General features: G+C 48.7%; 1 protein-coding gene across 8 annotated transcripts in view; it reads right to left on the reverse strand.

Moving 5' to 3' along the window:
• The window catches only part of TSEN2 (tRNA splicing endonuclease subunit 2), a 46,183-nt gene that overhangs the window by 6,541 nt on the left and 18,061 nt on the right, over window positions 1-21,581 (reverse strand). For all 8 annotated transcript variants that reach the window (XM_065933955.1, XM_065933952.1, XM_065933951.1 and 5 more), the window contains 5 exons: window positions 20,798-20,875; window positions 12,294-12,344; window positions 9,872-10,010; window positions 2,332-2,368; window positions 1,447-1,558 (listed from right to left, as the gene is read on the reverse strand). In XM_065933955.1, coding sequence (XP_065790027.1) covers window positions 1,447-1,558; window positions 2,332-2,368; window positions 9,872-10,010; window positions 12,294-12,344; window positions 20,798-20,875 — 417 coding nt within the window. The remainder of the gene's footprint in view (window positions 1-1,446; window positions 1,559-2,331; window positions 2,369-9,871; window positions 10,011-12,293; window positions 12,345-20,797; window positions 20,876-21,581) is intronic.

Consider the following 21,581-nt stretch of genomic DNA (forward strand, 5'->3'; position numbering starts at 1 on the left):
TTCTCTTGTGTTGTTGGAAGAGGGTGTTTGCTATGACCAGAGCGTTCTCTTGGCAAAACTCTATTAGCCTTTGCCCTGCTTCATTCCGTACTCCAAGGTCAAATTTGCCTGTTACTCCAGGTGTGTCCTGACTTACTACTTTTGCATTCCAGTCCCCTATAATGAAAAGGACATCTTTTTTGGGTGTTAGTTCTAGAAGGTCTTATAGGTCTTCATAGAACCGTTCAACTTTAGCCTCTTCAGCATTACTGGTAAGAGCACAGACTCCGATTACAGTGACATTGAATGGTTTGCCTTGGAAATGAACAGAGATCATTCTGTCGTTTTTGAGATTGCAACCAAATACTGCATTTCGGACTCTTGTTGGCTATGATGGCTACTCCCTTTTTTCTAAGGGATTCTTGCCCACAGTAGTAGATATAATGGTCATCTGAATTAAATTCACCCATTCCAGTCCATTTTAGTTCACTGATTCCTAGAATGTTGACGTTCACTCTTGCCATCTCCTGCTTGACAACTTCCAATTTGCCTTGTTCATGGACCTAACATTCCAGGTTCCTATGCGATATTGCTCTTTACAGCATCGGGCCTTGCTTCTATCCTCAGTCACATCCACAACTGGGTGTTGTTTTTGCTTTGGCTCCCTCCCTTCATTCCTTCTGGAGTTATTTCCCCACTGATCTGCAGTAGCATATTGGGCACCTACCGACCTGGGGAGTTCATCTTTCAGTGTCCTATCTTTATGCCTTTTCATACTGTTCATGGGGTTCTCAAGGCAAGAATACTGAAGTGGTTTGCCATTCTCTTCTCCAGTGGACTACATTTTGTCAGACCTCTCCACCAGGACCCGTCCGTCTTGGGTGGCCCTACACGGCATGGCTCATAGTTTCATTCCGTTAGATAATGCTGTGGTCCATGTGATTAGATTGGTTGGTTTCCTGTGACTGTGGTTTTCAGTCTTGTCTGCTGTCTGATGGAGAAGGTTAAGAGGCTTATGGAAGCTCCCTGATGGGAGAGACTGACTGAGGGGGCAATTGGGTCTTGTTCTGAGGGGCAGGGCCATCAGAGGTGTTCAGTCATAAACATTAATTCCCTTTCTTTCTCTGAGAGACCTGCTACCTGTGAAAACAAACGTGTCAATGTTTCTGAGTCATCTGTGAATGTGTGTGGGAGGATTCTGAGCAGGTGCTGGTGGGTCCTGCCCCCGGGAAGGAAGGCGAGGCTCACTGACACCCACGCCCACGGGGAACCTTGGGGCTCGGTCCCTGGAGCTGTGCGCCCACGGCGGGGGCAGAGGGAGGGCGTGAGAGGAGGGCCACCTTCCAGAGCTCCGCGGGCCCAAATGCTCTGCGGTGCCCACAGATGACTTTCATGCTTCCGAAACATTTAATATGAAGATCCAACCGTTTAAGTGACATGTGAGCCCCAAAGCTGATGCTGTGTTACCTTGGAGACATTGACTGAAACTCTGCTCAGGGCAGCCAGGGACCTCCAGCTGAGAGGTCTGCGAGGAGCACCCTGGAAACGGTCGTCCACCAGCTCCACGATGACGGAGTAACTAGAAAACACGGCAGGGGCGTTCCAGAAATGAAAAGCATGATGTCAACCCATTTGAAAAGAATGCTATCCTACCAAGAGCGACAATGCAGAAGACAGAAACATACATCATCTGATCCTGAATTCCCCTAAACTACGCCTGGGAAAGATAGTTTAATGAAAAACTCATACTTCACATTACAAACAGTCAGCCTGATTTCAGCAATTTACAGGAAAGGAACGGGAATCTCTCTCCCAATGTGAAAGCTGTGAATTCACTCACCTGTTTAGATACTAACACTCACTGATACGAAGATGAACAATTACTCTATATTAGTAACTACACAGATTAACTCAATGTTTACTGCTGAAATGTACATTATCCTGACCTATTTGTTTTATAGCACAGGGACATTAATGTACAAGGCATAGATATACTGTATCGATTCCTATTAGGCCAGGAGGAATCATGTGCCTTTGAAAATTAAACTGGAGCTCAGAAATTTCCTCCTGTCCCTTTAAGTCATTACCTTATTTAAAAATCATTCCATTAAATCAGGAGCCTGGGATGAACACACACCCACTGCTCTGTATAAGACAGATAATGAACAAGGACCTCCTGTATAGCAAAGGGAATTCTACTCAATATTCTGTGATAACCTATATGAAAAAAAAATCTAAAAAGTAAAAAATATATGTGTATGCATATCAATCGCTTTGCTGTACATCTGAAACCAACACAACATTGTAAATCAACTACACCCCAACTGAAAGAAAAAAAGAATCACTCCAAACCTTGCATGGTAAAACGGAGGGCCTTTTCGATACAGCACTGCAAAGGAAAAAGAAAATGTATAACCACTCGAAATCAAACTCTTGTTTTATTACTTAATGAAGTGCTTTCTATCCTCAAAGGGATACAAACGCCTGGTGCTCTGCATGTGGGTGATCTGCAGTACACCCTCTGGTCTAGTTTTAAAACCCAAACTGTTTTTTCCCCTGGAACAGAATGCAATTAGCAAAGCAAATCTGTTATCGAGACCCAAACTCCCTCGTCCCACCCGCACCCCACAAATGAGACCCAAATTCAAGCAAGACAGGACGTAGCCATCTGCCCACCAAACCCATCTGCTCCTTCTCCAGGCACGTGAGAGACCCTCTCAGCCTCCTGAGCACCCAGCCGGGTGACTGGGCGTCATGGGCCCTTCGGGCTGGCCCTGAAGCCCTCGTAGACACCAAGCCTGTGCCTGTCCCTCTCTGAAGCTACGTGAAGCCCGTGGGGCCACATGAAGAAGCCAGGCTCCTGCAGCCCCTTTGGGAGTTGGTCCAACCACCATCCGGACACTGGCTTTGGATTTCATAGAACAGAATTAACTTCAAGTGTTCGCTAAGCCCCTGAAATTTGTGGTTTGTATGCAACCAGGGCTGCAGGCGTTACCTTAACTAACACAGTTATGGGCTTCCCTGCTGGCTAGGACTTCCCTGGAGGCTCAGCTAGTAAACACTCCGCCTGCAATGCTGGAGACCTGGGTTCTATCCCTGGGTTCGATTCCTGGGTTAAGAAGATCCCCTAGAGAAAGGAAAGGCTACCCATTCCAGTATTCTGGCCTAGAGAATTCCACGGACTGTATAGTCCATGAGGTTGCAAAGAGTTGGACACAACTGAGCGACTTTCACAACACAGTTACATATGTGAGCTCTTGGGAAAACCAAGGCAGAAAAGCCTTGTTTCCTTGAGGAACTGGTAGAACTTTTCCTTCTGGGCCACACAGATCCTGTAGTTAATCACGTTTCCCTTTGGCTCTGGCACCAAGAGGTCAGAACCGGTGAAAGACCCCACTGATGATACAGCAACCCTTCACCTCTACTTCCCTTGGTTGGGCTTCCTTCTTAAGAATAGAATTCCTATTTGAATTGTATTTAAATTATTTGGAAAGTCAGCTCAAATTCACTGGGTAAGGGCCCAAAATGAAGTAGATACCTAACACCCATCTCTCAACTTCTGGGCTGTGCTGCAGTGGAAGGAGAACCCCAACTAGGACGAGGCTGAATTCGGGGCTCTGCTTCGCTCCAATCTCTGCCACTCCCAGCTGTGGGGCTCTAGACACGTCATTAACGTCTCTGAGCCTCGGTCCCCTGAGCCATAAAATGAAGACATGAAGGGAAATTAAGATCTCCTCCAGTTCTCAAATGCCGTTATCTCTGATCAGTCACACAGCCTTCATGGATGAGACTCAACTGGAACATGACACCGCTCGAAAGAAACTCTGACCCCCGCGTCGGGCCCCTCGGATGCCTGACTACGGTGGAGGGGCGTCTCAAGGCTTAGAAGCATGAACAGAGAATCAGTCAGACCCCCGTTCGAGGCTCAGCAGTGCCGAGACCACACAATGACACCCGTGTTCCAATCTCCTTATGGGGAGCGGGGAAAATAATGTAGGTGGAGGTGCTCGAAGTTACCTGTGATTAACAGTCATTATTACCATGGTAACAGCGCATCCAGAGCGAAAAAGGGAGCGTTTTACAGAAATGCCTCCAAGTAGAGAGATGAAAACTTCAGGAGTCTAAGGGATACTGGGTATTTAAAAATAAAGTCTGAAGGAACAGAGAGAAGAGAGGACGTGACGTGTGGAATGAATGGTGGAGTGCAATAATTGATGGAAATGGTGACGAGTGCAACAATTAATTCGGGGAACCACGGTAACTATCGGGGTACCAGATACTCAGTCTCACTCTACAAACACTTGTGAACTACAAAAGGGAAGATGCAGACATCTGACAACAAGCAACTTAGCAAACGAACAGCTTCACCAGCAGCAGGACAAGCTGACATCACCCACTCCTGGACGCGGCCCCTAAGTTCACACATCACCCGCGATGGCTGAAAACTGGTGAGCCTGAGCTTAACCGCGAGGAAGTGATCAGACCTACCCAGACGGTGGGATGTCCTACAGGACTTCGCAGGAGTCGACGTCACAGAAAACCAACAGCTGGAGGGGCTCTTAGATGAAGAGAAACTGAAGAGACTGCCGTGCTGGTTGAATGGCGGCCTCCCAAGACACGTCTGCATCCCAATCCCGTGAACACGATCGTGTGGGGAAGAAGGAACTTTGCAGAGACTGAAGTGACACAGCCATGGCCAAGGAAGGCCTGGCGCCACCAGAACCTGGATGAGGGGAGGGGCGGAGGGAGCGTGGCCCCGCGCACAGCGCGGTTTGAGGCTCCGGGCCTCCGGACCTTCTGCAACTTTATGGGCCTGAGTTTGTGGTCATTTCTCATGGCCTCCCTAAGAAACTATAAGACAGATAAATGCTCCCTGTGATAAATGAACCTTGAGTGGAGCCTGTCAAAAAAAAAAAAACCAGATCCAAAACAGCCATAAAAGACACAGTAGGGACAAGCGGGAAACTGAAAAGACGGACTGAATGGTTAGATGATGCTAATGAATAACTCCAATTTCTCTTAGGTATTACATGGTGTTATAATTACCGAGGAGAATCTTCTCAGGAGCTGTGTCCAAACCACTTATGAATTAACAGGGGTTAGATGTACAAATGTGGACGATGTTAACAAAAACATACAGTCAGCAGGAAAAACAAGCCAAGAGGGCGGCTTAGGAAAGGACTGGAGATGAGATGGGATGAAGGCGCTTCTCCCTGCTGGGTGAAGGGCACAGGGGCCCTGATGCCTCTCCCTGGGGCAGAGCCAGCTGCCAGCTCTCCACGACAGGTGATGGGTCTCTAGGCTCTGGACATCCTACCTCTTCTGGCTTCCGATGGCTCCCCTCCCATTTTTCTGTCCGATTTGAAACTTCTAATTTGCAGGGAGCTGTGAAATCACGTGACCAAACAGTCAATGAGAATCCCAAACTGAAATGGGTGGGAAGGGGGCTCACGAGTAACTAGAACTCTGGGTTAAGGCCACCAGCAGCTGCATGCTTAGGACAAAAATATAAATCCTGGACTTGGTTTTTGGCTTTTTGGCTGGCAACATTACTTAGCTATGGTGGGAACTACATGGAGCTGAGACCTAAAGAGCCCTAAACTCTGTACTTACCAACTGTGGTTAAAACTCAACATTAAAAAAACTAAGATCAAGGCATCTGGTCCCATAACTTCATGGCAAATAGAAACAGAAAAAGTGGAAACAGCAATAGATTTTATTTTCCTGGGCTCCAAAAATCACTGTAGACAGTGACTACAGCCATGAAATTAAAAGATGCTTGCTCCTTGGAAGAAAAGCTAGACAGCATACTAAAAAGCAGAGACATCACTTTGCTGACAAAGGTCCATCTAGTCAAAGCTATGGTTTTTGCAGTAGTCATGTACGAATGTAAGAGTCAGACCTTAAAGAAGGCTGAGCATCAAAGACTTGATGCTTTTGAACTATGATTCTGGAGAAGACTCTGGTCCTTTGGACTGCAAGAAGATCAAACCAGTCAATCCTAAAAGAAATCAACCCTGAATATTCATTGAAAAGACTGGTGCTGAAGCTCCAACACTTTGGCCACCTGATGTGAAGAGCCAACTCACTGGAAAAGACCCTGAGGCTGGGAAAGACTGAAGGCAAAAGGAGAAGGGGGTTGCAGAGGACGAGATAGCATCACTGACTCAATGGACATGAATGTGAGCAAACTCTGGGAGATAGTGAAGGACAGGGAAGCCTGGCGCGCTGCAGTCCATGGGGTTGCAAAGAGTTGGACACGGCTGAGTGATTGAATGACAACAATCAGCTGTGGGACCCTTGGTAACTGCTCTGACCCTCTGAAACCTCAGTTTCCTCGGCTATAGAAGGAGGTGAGCGCCATAAGCCTCATGGAGCATGAAGATGAAATAAGATGGGAGAAGAAAAGCAACAGGCAAGCTGACTGGCCACAGGAGCCGGCAGCCAAGGGGCCTTTGGTGGGGGGGCGGGGATGGGGATGTGTGTAAGGAAGGGCTCCCAAGTGGTTCCTGGCCTGGCTGTCAGCAGTGGGCATTCACAGTCAAGTGGCCGGGCAGCTGCGCCTGGCCTGAGATCGCGTCGCCTGTTCCACAGGCTGCTGCTGGAGTGAAACTGGACTGACGGGACTTAATCCAGGGAAGAGTCTCCCTGATAAGACATGAGTTTCACGGCGGCCCTCTGTCGTGAGTCACCATCTCTGTGAGCAGGGACAGCTGTGAAGGGAGCGTGTCCTGGGTGTGACCTGTGCTGGCAGCTCTAGCATCCGTATGGTCGCACTGCCGGCCTTCCAAATGAAAATGGCAGTGTTAGACATGGGCACGCCGTGCGGCTGTGCCTGGGGCGGGGGCCAAGGTCGGGGGGCTGCGCCCCTCACCACAGGCCACACAGCCTGAACGCTGGCCTCAAGATGCCCTTCTTGAGATGCACTGCTGGGCCAGGGACCTGGGCTCACGGTAACCACACGAGCACCTCCAAATGCATAAAACGCCCCCCGCCAGCAGGGTAAAGGCCTTGGGGGGCTGGGAAACAGCAGCGGATGGATTTCCTTCCTTTTTAAACGAGGAAAGTTCTCTCTACTCACCCTCCACAAAGATGACTTGAGTACTGAAAACACATGCGATGAGGTATGCTTACACCGCACGGACAGAGGTCCCGCTCCCCTGCGACTTTCTGTTTTTACTTTTCATAAAGATGTTGCTTTATAAACACGCTGTTACCCACGTTACATGATGGGTGCCCGGAGGCTCAGAGAGGCGCAGTAACCTTCCTGAGGCCACACAGGCACCCCAGAGGGCTCTCTCCATCATGCCCGCCGCCTCTGAGCGCGACACTGTGGCCTTGTCTGCTGGAAAATCCCGCTCAAGTTCCACCCCTTCATGGAGCGCTCTGGCCGAGGCCTGCCGAGCGTGCGGCCTGAGCGGCTGCTCTTCCCCAGGGAGGAGGTGGGCAGGTGGGAGCCAATGCCGACCAGGCCTCAGGCTCACTTCATTTAAGTGCCGTGACCTGTGGGTGACTCTGTTACCTGGAGACTCAGCAAGCTAAGTTCGAGGTCATCCTGAGCATTCACGTGGACCCAGAGTTAGGACACCTGTACCTGAAACCCAGGCCCTGAAGAAACAACGGGAGCCTTTATCTTAGGGGAGTGGGCCCTCCTTAAGCTTTATATATATTGCTGACCCACTTTGAGAATATAATGAAAGCAGAAGGGTGTGGCAGAGGTTGGGATGGTTAGACAGCATCACTGACTCAAGGGACATGAATCTGAGCAGATTCCAGGACGGTGAGGACAGGGGAACCTGGCATGCTGCAGGCCGTGGGATCGCACAGTCGGACAAGACTTAGAGACCGAACAACAACAACCCATTCCTGATGCAGAAAAATGCACCCATTTACAAATATGCAACTTTGAATAAAATTCTTGGGGGGGGGGCTAGTGCCCCTGGAGGATCATCTTATGATTCTAGGTTAAGCACACCTGATTTTAGAGCACTTAAGGATTTAAAGGACTGAACTGGCTTTCTTTGTGCATTAACAAGGAAAGGCTCAAAAATACACGGAAGAGTGTGTGACAGAGCCCATAAGACCTCGGGGGCCATGACGTCATAGGAGTCCTCTCAAACACTTTGACGTTTTTGTTTGAACCTCACATGCAATTCTCAAGAGCTCCCAGGAAGCACCCTCGCTGGGCAGATGTGGGAAGGTTTCAGGGGCTTATCGGGGGAGCAGCAGTGGTGCTGGACTGCAGCGGCCCCCCAGACATTTTGGCACCGCGGGATGGTTTCATGGAAGACAATTTTTCCAAGGACCGGTGGGTCTGGGAATGACTCACGTGCATTACATCTTTCTATTATCATTACATCGGCTCCACCTCAGATCATCAGGTGTTAGGTCCTGGAGGTTGGGGACCCCTGCGGTAGGGGATCCCGAGGACCTTCGCCCACTTGCCCAGGCCTAGTGATGCAACCACTCCCCGGCAAGAGTGTACCTCAAGTCTCTCCTGGGCTCCAGAATCATCCATCTTTAGAGTATCTTCCCCCACCCCTTGCCCCCAGTTGACTGACTATGTCCAAAATACAGCTCCAAGAATCTAGGCGTGACCCTGAGTTCCTCTCCTCCCCCAGACTCTACATCCACTCCATCTGCAAGGCTGCTCAGGTCAGCCTCCCTGACTCCTCTCTCTGCTTCCACTTTCTGCTCCCCTCGTCCTACCCCAACCCCACCATCTATTTGTCAAGCAGACAAAGGTCCTATTGAATCGAATGGTTAAATATAAGTCACTCCTTTGCTTGAGATCCCCTCAGACTTCCAATCAGCAGAGTAACATCCCAAGTCTGTGCCAGGGGGAGATGTGATCTCCCCCAGCCTGACTCTCCCTGGGGAGGGACCCTGGAGCTCTGGACGCCCTGAGACCTGCTGGGCTCGTTCCTGCCTCGGGGCCTTTGCTCCTCTGCAAAGGGTTACTCTGGGCCCCAGGGGTTCCTCCCCACACTCTCAGGGGACCTGTTCCCTCACTGGGGTTGCACTTGAGTTGTTGCTGTTTGGGGCACATCTTTTCAGAGTCTTCTCCTAACCATCTACCTTCCTTTTACTCTCTGTCCCTTTATCCACTTTATTCTTCTCAGTACCCTGAAATTACAGTGCATATTTGTACGTCTGCTTGTTTGTCCCCCTCTCAGCATGTAAGGAGCTCCACCCAGACAGCTTCACCTGTCATGTTCACCTTTGTGTTCCTGGCACCTAAGAAGATCTGGCTCACACGAGACCCTCAGCAATATCCCGGTGAACGGGGTGCTCACTGGGTCCCAACTCCTTCCTTTAAACAAAGAGCAGGGAGGCGGTGCCGTGTGCAAGTTCCTAAGAGCCTGGGTTCCAGCATTCAGAGTGTAGCACTCTGACACTCGCCCCGGAAACTTTTAGGGGCAGGTGACCCTTTCTTTCACAACTGCAGTCTCCTTATCAAAAAATGAGGATCGAGAGCATCAATCTCGTAGAACTGCTGTTACGATTAAATGAGGTCATGAATGTCGAACACTTGGCACTCAGTGAGGGCTCAACAAATGACCGCTGTCACTATCATCACAGGTACACCATGATCATTAATGGTAGCTGCACATGATTTGCCAAATGAAACTCTCCCCGAAGACAAGGACCGCCCTTCATCACAAGATCACAGTGTGGGGGTGGGGGCTGTGGACTCTCTTTCAAGATCTCAGAGCAGACGAGAGAAAAAACACACCCTCCACCCTCATCCAAACATTATCTAAGCCAGGAGGAGGACAGCATCTCAGGAAAAAACAGCAACAGCACACACAACCGACTTGACGTTCACCCCAGGCTCTGACCCGGACCCTAAGCCTGGCCCGCGCGCCTGCAAGGCCAAGAAATCACTTACGCAAATCTGTTCCGTACTTAAGTCCAGGCTTGGGCACCCAGCCCTTGCTGCGGAAGTGATGGTATGCCATGTAGGTCGTCCTGAACGTAGGCTGAACGGTGGTGAAAGCGTTCCAGAGCTTCATGATCGTTAAAGGCTCCTATGGTTGGTGGGGGAAGATCAGGCATTACTCTGTGTGTACCCACCAGGCACCTGGCCAGTGAATCAACATCATCTCTACCAAATGTGAGCTGAACACGGCACCCATGACGAAGGGTTTTAGCCAGAAGATACAGGCCTGAGACGTCCAGTGTGGCGGCCGCCAGTCACTCGCCTGCGACGTGCTGCCAGCGTGAAGCACACACTGAGTTTCAAAGACTTCATACGCAAAAGAGAATGCAAACTTCGTATGCAAAAGAGAAGCAGTTTTAAATATATTGGGTTAAGACTACCTCAGTAGTTTTAAATATGTTCGGTTAAAGAAACTATGACAATCAATTTCAGCTGACTAAAAGTAATAAAAACCTTTTCAATGTGGCTACTAGAAAATTAAAAACTATGCACGCGGCTCTTGTGTGAGGCTCCCGTCGTATTTCTACTGGACAGCACAGCCACAGAGGATCTGGGCAAGGCGCCCCGAGACAGCCACTCTGGAGACAGGGAGCAGCCACGTGAGGGCAGGGAGGGCAGTGGACTGGGCGGTGGGGGAGAACAGCCCAGGCAGAGCAACGGGGGTGGCCGGGGGCCCCAAAGCCGAGGGCGCATGTTCCAGCACGTACAGACCCTGATGGGTAGCTAGTATGGTGGGCCCTGTTCAGAAATGCAGAAAGTTAATTCTGTAATAGCCTTAAAAGAAAAGATACTCCATTTAGTCTCTGAAACTAGGTAATTAATCCCATAGCACAAATTAATAATCCAACTGCTTGTTTCTAAGGTTGGACTTGAAGACACCACGGCTCAGATAACATTCTCACGTGTCAATTCAAAAACACCACACAAAGTACCAGGTTAAGTTTGGAAAGTTCCTGCTTCATTTCAGCCTTGAGTAGAAGAAGCTGATCTTTAGTTGGTTTACAGTTCAGTCACTAAATAAGACTTGCTCAGTTTGTCTCGATCTAAGATCTTAACACCATGAATATGAGCTAGAGTTGGGGCTTGCTTTCTTCTTAAACAAATAAAGAACCCAAAATAGTTGTTCCTACGGTGGAAACTCTATGTGTATGGTCTTCAAATTCATCCCCCCACAAAACAAGCAAGAGTCTGGTAGAGAAGGCTGGACTCTGATTTGGACAGCCCGCCGCGTTTCAGAGGCTGAGGATGCTACAGGGCAGCTGGCACATCTTGATGAGTGTCAGTGAGGGCCCAGGGGAGGGCAGGCCAAGAAGGGCCGCCACCTGAGAAAATGAGTCACCTGCCAGCCACACACCCGTTCCCAAACCACAGGAGCACTTGCGAAAAAGATTTTTTGGAGTTAGAATCTGCTGAGTGATAAGACATGTGCTCCCAAGGACAGAATAAAATACACGTTCTCCCGGCTTCCCCGGTGGCTCAGATGGTAAAAGGTCTGCCTACAATGCGGGAGACCCGGGTTCAATCCCTGGGTCGGGAAGATCCCCTGGAGAAGGCAATCGCAACCCACTCCAGTATTCTTGCCTGTGAAATCTCATGGATGGAGGAGCCTGGTAGGCTACAGTCCATGGGTCGCAAAGAGTTGGACACGACTGAGCAACTTCACTTCACTCACTTCTCCCATCTGATGTTCTGCTTACCTTTTTCACCTTGATTTTAACTTGAGTTTTTTTGAAGAGGTATTGTATTCACAAGGTCCAAAATTCAGAAAGTACAGACGTGTGCGGTGAACTCTCGACTCCCACTGCCCCCAGCTCCTTCACCGGAAACGGGATTAATGATCTTCCAAGGGCAGCAGGCTACAGCACAAAACTGGGCTTCGGAGCTGCCCTGACATCAGTTCAAATGCTAACTCCAACCAGACCAGCTGCGTGACCCTGCGCAAGTGGCTTGTTTACCGAGCCTCAGTTACCTCATCTGTAAAACTCTTCACGCGTGGAGGTAAGGCCCAGAAGTACCGCATGTAAGGTACCGGACTCACAACCTTCACTGAATCGGGTGCTAAACACAGGTGGCTTTCATTTCTGCTGTTAATTTTCAGTACTGTTCTTACAGATTTCCTGATCATCAGATAAAGACACTGCTCTTCTCCTAGGATCTGGGAATGAAATTTAGTCTCAAAGGGTCAAAGTTGGCTTTTTTGCCTGAACAGTCTCAATTCAGGATCCAAAGATTAAACTTAGAGGAAAAAAATTCAATTCCAATTTCATCCAGTGGAAGTAGATACACTTGGAGTAAAGCAATATGAAAAGTATTTCAATGTGCTTTTGACATCAGGGGATTTTAAGTGGATTGTGTGAATAAAACACCTTACCTTTTCATAGTAAATACTCAGACATCCCAGAGCATAGACCAGGAAGAAGGCCTAAAAACAGGACAAGGAGAAAATGCTCATCAGAAACTGTTCCTTGTTCTCGACAAACTATTTCACAGATTGATTTCTTTTTGCCTTAAATATCAATGAATGTCTTCTGCACCATCCAATTGATCATGTACTTTTAAACATAAACGGTTCATTCAAATTTCAAGGGGTAAAATAGGAATGTCACAGAATAGTTTAGAATCAGTGGAAAAAAAAAACAAACAAAAACACTTTTATGAAATTTTCCATATGTTTTCTCTTTTAAAAAACCACACAGTTAAACTGAAAAATGACATAAAGAGCAATAACAGTAGAAACTTTTGCTCACTGGATTTTCCTCTGTAAAATAATCAGAAAAAATAAATTGTAGAAGAAAAACGAAGAAATTTGTGGAAAATGAGCAACGCAGACTTGGGTTGACTCATAATCAAATGAGTTTCTTGGTCACTTGCTGGAAAGTGATTTCCTAACAAGCAGACCGCATCTTTCCATTAATTTCATCATATGGCACCATGCCTCCCTCATAGGGGGTTACAAGGGGAAATGGAAAGTCAGGCTCGGTTGGGTAAGATCACTCTGACGTGGAAATAAAAAAGACCTTCTGACAAAAACAGAAGCAAGCCTAGCACTGACACGGGGAAGCAGGCCCTGTGTTTGCTCTGTCTGTAGAGGGGGCTAGGAGCTGCGTTTACACCTGAAGGGCTCGGGTGAGGCTGGTTTGCAGTAGACGGTGACTAAACGGTGGCTCTACATGCTACTTTCTTTCCAAACTTGAGGATGGAAGACAAGGCTCTTGATCAAACGACAGGTTCCCTGCCGAGGGCCCTCTGGTGCAGGTGACAGCAGAAAGGCAGCCCCCGCCCACTGCCCCCCAGGCTGCTGTCCTTGGTGCTGACAGATGGTCTAACAACAGGGACCCGGGAGGGCCCCCCAAGCCCTCAGGCTGCTGTCCTTGGTGCTGACGGCTGCTGTCCTCCCTGCCCAGTGTTTGGAGTGCGAGGCCACAGCTGTGAAGGTGCAGGGCTTTCAAGGAGAGATAAGGTTCTGCTAAGGAAACACCTTCCCGACCCTCAGAAATCGCCCCAATCCACCCCACTGCCACCCTCTCCCGGCCACCTGATGACATTTCTCTTTACAGCAGTGGTCCTCGAGGTGTGGCCAGTCGGGAGATCCTAGGGTCCCCAAGACCCTTGAAGGGGAGCCACAAGGCCAAAACCATTTCCTGAGATTAAGACTCATTCTCCCCAGAGGCTCTGACACATGTGATACCACAAGAGGCTGAATGCAGCAGCCGATGTGAGAATCCAGGGCACTTCTCTTCAACCAGACCTTACAGTCTTTGCAAAAACAAAAAAAATCATGCTATTCTTCTCACTCTGTTTGTTTTGCTTTGAAAGAATATAGTTATTCTTCAAAAAATATTATTTCAGCGGGTTTATCATCATGTAAAATAAGTTAACAAACACATAATTAAATTCTCATTTAAATATATAATTTGATAAACATCAACAGATATATAATCCACGTAAGAGGCTCCTCGGGGTCCCTCAACTGTTTTTAAGAGAAAAGTGGTTTGATAACTACTTTAGTTCCACCCAGGTCTAAATTGAGAGCTGCTCTGAAGACCAGCGGGTCTATGGCCATACCACCCTGGATGCACCCGATCTCATCTGAAGACCAGTGGTCTCCTCCTGCCTGTACTTCTGCAAAGGCCCCCGCATCCTGGCCCCACAGCCTCTTCTCCAGGGCAGCCCAAGCCACGTTCCCAACATGGGAAGACCCCCGGCTCCCAGGAGCCTGGCTGCCCGCCTGCCTTCACTGCCTCCAGCCCTGTGACTCTTCCCAGCAGCTGCTTCACTTCTCTTCTAACGCACGGAGCTGGGTCCTGCCTTGGCCTCTGTATCAAAGGTCACGCCTCAGATAGGTATTCCCTGACCACACTGTTTAAATAATCCCCATTCTGATCGACTTTTAATAGATGGGGAGGATCTTGTTCCAGTGGGGTTGGCATTCTTTAGAACTAAGTCATCAGTGTCGAAGGGGCTTGCATACCTTGATCAAGTCACAAGCCACGCTGAGCAGGGTCCCCCAGGACGGAAGGGTCATAGTTGAGAGTTCTGACAAAACACAGTCCACTGGAGTAGGGAATGGCAAACCACTCTAGTATTCTTGCGGTGAGGACCCCATGAACATGAACAGTATGAAAAAGCAAAAAGATACAACACTGAAAGATGAGCCCCCCAGGTCAGAAGGCATCCAATATGCTACTGGGGAAGAGCAGAGGGCAATTACTAATAGCTTCAGAAGGAACAAAGAGGCTGAGCCAAAGTGGAAATGTTGCTTAGCTGTGGATGTGTTTGGTGGTCCAAGTCAAGTCCCATGCTGTAAAGAACAATCTTCATAGGAACCTGGAATGTTAGGCCTGTGAATCAAGGTAAATTAGACCTGGTCAAGCAGGAGATGGTAAGAGTGAACATCAACATCTTAGGAATTAGTGAACTAAAACGGACAGGAAAGGGCGAATTTAATTCAGATGACTATACTATGTACTACTGTGGGCAAGAATCCCCTAGAAGAAATGGAGGAGCTCTTACTCAACCAGAGTCTGAAATGCAGTACTTGGGTGCAATCTCAAACATGACAGAATGATCTTGGTTCATTTCCAAGGAAAACCATTCATCATTACAGAATATATCCAAGTCTATGCCCTAACTACTAATGCTGAAGAAGCCACAGTTGAGTGGTTCTATGAAGACGTACAAGACTTTCTAGAACTAACACCAAAAAAGAACACCAAAAACCTTTTCTTTGTGGGGAACTGGAGTGCAAAAGTAGGAAGTCAAGAGATACCTGGAATAATAGGCAAGTTTGGCCTTGGATAGGAAGCAGAGCAAAGGTTAAAAGAGCTTTGCCAAGATAACGCACTGGTCATAGAAAACACCCTCTTCCAACAGCACAAGAGATGACTCTACACATGGACATCACCAGATGGTCAATACTGAAATCAAACTGATTATACTCTTCGCAGCCAAAGATGGAGAAGCTCTAATACAGTCAATGAAAACAAGACTGGAAACGGACTGTGGCTCAGATCATCAGCTCCTTATCCCAAAATTCAGGCTTAAATTGAAGAAAGTAGGGAAAACCATTAGGCCATTTAGGTATGACCTAAATCAAATTCCTTATGATTATACAGTGGAGGCAATGAATAGATTCAAGGGATTAGATCTTATAGACAGAGTGCCTGAAGAACTATGGGCAGAGGTTCATAACATTGTACAGGAGGCAGTGACCAAAACCATCCCAAAGAAAAAGAAATGCAAGCGGTTGTCTGAGGAGGCTGTACAAACAGCTGAGGAAAGAAGAGAAGCAAAAAGCAAGGGAGAAAGGGAGAGATATTCCCACGTGAAGGTAGAGTTCCAAAGAAGAGCAAGGAGAGATAAAAGGCCCTCTTGAATGAACAATGCAAAGAAGTAGAGGAAAACAATAGAATCGGAAAGCCTAGAGACCTCTTCAAGAAAGCTGGAGATACCAAGGGAACATTTCATGCAAAGATAGGCAGGATAAAGGAGAGAAATGATAAGGATTTAACAGAGGCTGAAGAGATTAAGAAGTGATGGCAAGAAAACACAGAAGACTATACAAAAAAGGTCTTAATAACCTGGATAACCACAACGGTGTGGTCACTCACCTAGAGCCAGACATCCTGGAGTGTGAAGTCAAGAGGGCTTTAGGAAGCATAACTACAAACAAAGCTAGTGGAGGTGGTGGAATTCCAGCTGAGCTATTTCAAATCCTTAAAGACGATGCTGTGAAAGTGCTGCGCTCCGTATGCCAGCAAATTTGGAAAACTCAGCAGTGGCCATAGGAATGGAAAAAAGTCAGTTTTCATTCCAATCTCAAAGGAGGGCACTGTTAAAGGATGTTCAAACTACCGGATAATCGTGCTCCTTTCACGTGCTAATAAGGTTTTGCTCAAAATCCTTCAAGCCAGGCTTCAGCAGTATGTGAACCCAGAACTTCCAAATGTACAAGCTGGGTTTAGAAAAGGCAGAAGAACCAGGGATCAAATTGCCAACATCCAATGAATCACAGAGAAAGGAAGGGAATTCTAAGAAAACATCTGCTTCATGGACTGTGTGAAAGTCTCTGACTATGTGGATCACAACAAGCTGTGGAAAATTGTTAAAGAGATGGTAATACCAGACCACCTTATCTGCCTTCCAAGAAACCTGTAGGCAGGTCAAGAAGCAATGGTTAGAAACAAACATGGAACAATGGACTGATTCCAAATTAGGAAAGAAGTATGGCAAGGCTGTCTATTGTCACCCTGCTTATTTAACATATGCAGAGTACATCATGGGAAATGCCGGACTGTGTGAATCACAAGCTGGAATCAAGATAACTGGGAGAAATATCAATAACCTCAGATATGCACATGATACCACTCAAATGGCAGAAAGTGAAGAGGAACTAAAGAGCCTCTTGATGAGAGTGAAAAAGCTGGCTTAAAACAACATTCAAGAAACTAATCACATCATGTTATCTTATCCCATCACTTGCATGCAAACAGAGGGGGAAAATGTGGAAAGAGTGACAGATTTCATTTTCTTGAGCTCCAAAATCACCGTGAATGGCGACTGCAGCCATGAAATCGAAGACGCTTGCTCTTTGGAAGGAAAGCTATGACAAACCCAGACAGCGTATTAAAGAGCAAAGACATCACTTTGCCAACAAAGGTCTGTATAGTCACAGCAATGGTCTTTCCAGTAGTCATGATGGACCATAAAGGTTGAGCGCCAAAGAACTGATGCTTTCCAATTGTGGTGCTAGAGAAGACCCCTGAGAGTCCCTTGGACTGCAAGGAGATCAAACTAATCATCCTAAAGAAAGTCAACCCTGAATAGTGTTTGAAAGGACTGATGCTGAAGCTCCAACACTTTGGCCACCAATGAAGAGCCAACTCATTGGAAAAGACCCTGATGCTGGAAAAGATTGAAGGCAGGAGGAGAAGGGGGCAACAGAGGATGAGATAGTTAAGATAGTGTAACAGACTCAATGGATATAAATTTGAGCAAACTCCAGTTGATAGTAAAGGACAGGGAAGCCTGGCAGGTTACAGTCCACGGGTAGCAAAGAATTGGACACAACTAGGTGGGTAAAGAACAAGTCCAGGGAGGTCTGTGGGGAATGTTGACTTCGTTCCTTGAAATGTCACAGTAAGTCCTTACTTTGGGAGTACTAATAACGATGGATGATGGATTTCCCTGGTAGCTCAGTCAGTAAAGAATCCACCTGCACTGCAGGAGACCCGGGTTCAATCCCTGGGTCAGGAAGATCTCCTGGAGAAGGAAATAGCAACCCACTCCAGTATTCTTGCCTGGAGAATTCCAGGGAGAGAGGAGCCTGGCGGGTTACAGTCCACCGGGTTGCAAGAGTCGGACACGACTTAGCGACTAAACCAACCAATATGATGGACGGATGAGCCTAATGATGGTTTTAACGCCGTATCACTAGGTCTGCTCAGGGCCTAAAGCGTTAGGATGAAAAACAGCTCTCCAGGACAGATGTCTACGCCAGCTCAGTGATACCATTCTCACACCCTAAGAGCTGCTTTGAATCACCACAGCAGGGCTGCCCATGTTCCTCGCGGACATTTATGGAAACACGGAAAACGGCATGGGCGGTGCTGATAAACAGGGATGATGCATCCAAGGGAATCGGCCAAAACGGAACTGGGAAGCGGGGCTGGGTTTAACAGGCAGCGGCCTGGCGACTTCTGTCAACATGTCTCTGGAATTTCTCAGGGACCGAGCAGCTTGCAGGGATGAGAACCCCAACATGTCTCTGGAATTTCTCAGGGACCAAGCAGCTTGCAGGAATTAGCAGCCTGGAGACTTCTGCCAACATGTCTCTGGAATTTCTCAGGGACCACGCAGCTTGCAGGACTGAGAACCCCCTCGTCTCCTGTCACTCCAGCATTTCTTCAGCAGGTGTTTGGGAAGTGGGAGCAACGCAGTCAGTGAGAAACATCAGCGGGTCTGTGGGCTGGAGCAGAGGTGGAGCCCCCGGTTCCTGACACGCGTCTTGTCCCTTCAGGCCCCGCCAGTTTCTGGGCCAAGCCCAGACCCCGTGCTCATCCCCTGATAAATCATCACCGAGCACCTCACAGATGCCAGGCGCCGGGACGAGGGCAGGGCACAGCTGCAGCCACTGCCCAGGCTGCGCCCATCACGCCAGACCACAGTCCCGTCTGTCTGAGGACCTGAGCCCCGTTCTGCTTACCTCTGGACTGTTAATACTCAGCCCAGGGCCAGGACACAGAAAGCACCCGGTGAATACTCTTGCTCGACATTAATTGCAAAGGAAAGAATCCCAACCAGCCACTAATGAGCTTGCACAAGTGATGATAATGATGGCGATGACAGCAACAGTGGGCACCACACTCCCCGAGCACCTACGACTCAATGCACGCTTCGCTGAGGCCATCACATGCGCTACTGATTCCAGACCACCTTACGGACGAGGTGTCACGCGACCCTCATCTCACAGTGCAGACACCCGAGGCTCAGAGAGCTCAGGCAGCTAGAGACTGGTGTTCCCAGCACGACCCGACAGAGTCGCCACGCGTGCCTGCTGAGCGTCTGAAACGTGGCAGGCAGAACCGAGGACAGGGGTTTTAACTTTGCTCCATTTTAATGAGTTTATCTAGGCACACGCAGCTGGTGACCGCTGGATTCGACAGCGGGCTCGGCTGTCTCATGTGTAGAAGGAGAAGATGAAGTGAATAAATCCTGATGTCCTTTCCTGCCCACGAGCTCTTCTGTGCCCCGCTGGCCTCACTGTGGAGGGAGGCACGGGCCAGCGGGAGACGCATCGCGAGTCTGTGAGCACATCTGGGGAATGACCGGCGTGGATGAGCTCAATGAGCGCAGCTTGAGACCCACAGAGATGCCCAGACCTGAGCCAGACGCCGCGGAGGCCGTCCAGACGGGCAGGGGCGCCCCCAGAGAAGGGCACAGCCACAGCCACGAGACGGAGGAGGGGCGCTGCCTTCAAATTCGGGTGCAGTACAGACAGAAGCAAAAAAGGAGGCGCTCAAGGCTGTGTGAACACAAGATGGAGGAACCCCAGAGAGAAAACAGGAGGCAGGTTTAGAAACCCACCTGCACCCACTCTTGAGGCTTCTGTAAAGGGGACACGTTAGTAATTCTGCAGAAGGAAACACCTAGAATCTATTCACACAATCAGCTGTCACGACATGACCCGGAGCACACATCACAGTTCACAAAAAGCTGGTGAAGCTCCAGGAATATGCTAAAAACCAATGCACAGGGGCCTCCCTGGTGGCCCAGTGGTAAAGCATCTGCCTGCCAATGCAGGAGACATGGGTTCAAGCCCCGGTCCAGGAAGATCCCACGTGCCTCGGAGCAACTAAGCCTGTGTGTCCCAGCTACTGAGCCCACGCTCTGGAGCCTGAATGCTCTAGAGCCTGCTCTCCACGACAAAAGCAGCTGCTGCAAAGGGAAGCCTGTGCACCACAACAGAGAGGAGTCCCTGCTCACCTCAGCTAGAGAAAAGCCCGTGCAGCAGCGAAGACCCAGCAGAGCCAAACAAACAATCATACAGGTGTGTGTGTGTGTATGTACATACATATACATGGGCTTCCCCGGTGGCTCAGACAGTGAAGAATCCACAGGTCTTCTGCAATGCGGAACACCTGGGTTTGATCCCTGGGTTGAGAAGATCCCCTGGAGGAGGGCATGGCAACCCACTCCAGTACTCGTGCCTGAAGAATCCCATGGACAGAGGTGCCGGGCGAGCTACAGTTCATGGGGTTGCAAAGAGTCGGACATGACCGCCTAATCACAGCACACTCACATATATAAAACCACTGCTCACTTTAAACGAGAGAACAGTACGTATGCGCTGTGTCTCAATAAACTTAGAATTTTCCCATGCTTAGTTGTTCAGTCCTGTCCGACTCTTCTCGGCCCCAGGCTCCTCTGTCCACGGGGATTCTCCAGGCTAGAATACTGGAATGGCTTGCCATGCCCTCTTCCAGGGGATCTTCCCAACCCAGGGATTGAACCCAGTTCTCCCACACTGCAGGCCGATTCTTTACCATCTGGGGCACCATTTTCTATAGAAGTTGGTAAAAAAAAAAAAAAAAAGAGAACAGTATTTGGACAATCTGAAACCCTGATGTAAAAAGAAGAGTCAGACGACCTGCTGAAACCTCTGTGGGATGATACTGGGCAGGACCCACAAATGGACCTCTTAGAGTGGATAAAGTGAAGGCCGAGGAGTGAAATGCAGACAGGCCGGCTGTGGGGGCTGCCTGTGGGGGTCTTGGTACTGAAGTGCAGGCGGAACTGCACTGAGGTGGACTTGTCTACACCATGTTCCCCAGGCCCGAGGCCCACAGCTGAGAAACGGCATGCTGGAAACGTTACCTCTTCTAGGCTGAGCTGCAGATACTCGAAGATCCTAAACGGATTTCTCCTACATACCAGTCTCTTCTGTGGCAACACCTGAAGAGGAAAATAAGATACATATAGGACAAACGTCAGTCCTACATGTTATACGGAAGGGGCTGCATTTTAAAATCAACACACTTCTTCTAAGTTTCCCAGATACACACTTGCTGGACTCTGTTGAAAATGAAATTTTCTATTATTTATGTAGAAAAAGAAGTTTTTGTTTTCCTTTTATAGCTGACCCTTGAACAACAAGGGTGCTGGGGCGCCGACCTTCTGGACAGCAGAAAATCTACATGTACCTCATGATTGGCCCTCACTTCCTGCCTATCTGTGGGCTCAGCCAACCTCGGGTCGTGGAGTGCAGCACTTTCTACTGAAAGAAACACTCTTCTAAGCGGACCCATGTTGTTCCAAGGTCAGTACTGACATCTTGACTTATTTCTTTTTATCTCCCATGGAGGACCGTTTCGTGGGTCAATTTCATGTGTTGCTTTTTTTCTCACCTGACTGCACACCTCACAAGCATATGCCTAGGTTCTTAATGAGACTCCACTCTAAAGGAAAGATAACATTTCTTCACGGGGTGTTTCACGTACTATCTAATTATGAGACTGCTTCTCACTTCCAGCTTCCACAGATAATTCTGGGGGCAACTGCCGAGTACCTCCCTTAATGAAGCAGCTGCAGCTCCGCGCCCCACCTCCTCCTGTGACGGCTCCCGCACACCTGAGCCCGTGCCCACGGCTGCCCTCAAGAC

This window comes from Muntiacus reevesi, chromosome 4 (assembly GCF_963930625.1).
Source record: "Muntiacus reevesi chromosome 4, mMunRee1.1, whole genome shotgun sequence".
Classification (NCBI taxonomy): domain Eukaryota; kingdom Metazoa; phylum Chordata; class Mammalia; order Artiodactyla; family Cervidae; genus Muntiacus; species Muntiacus reevesi.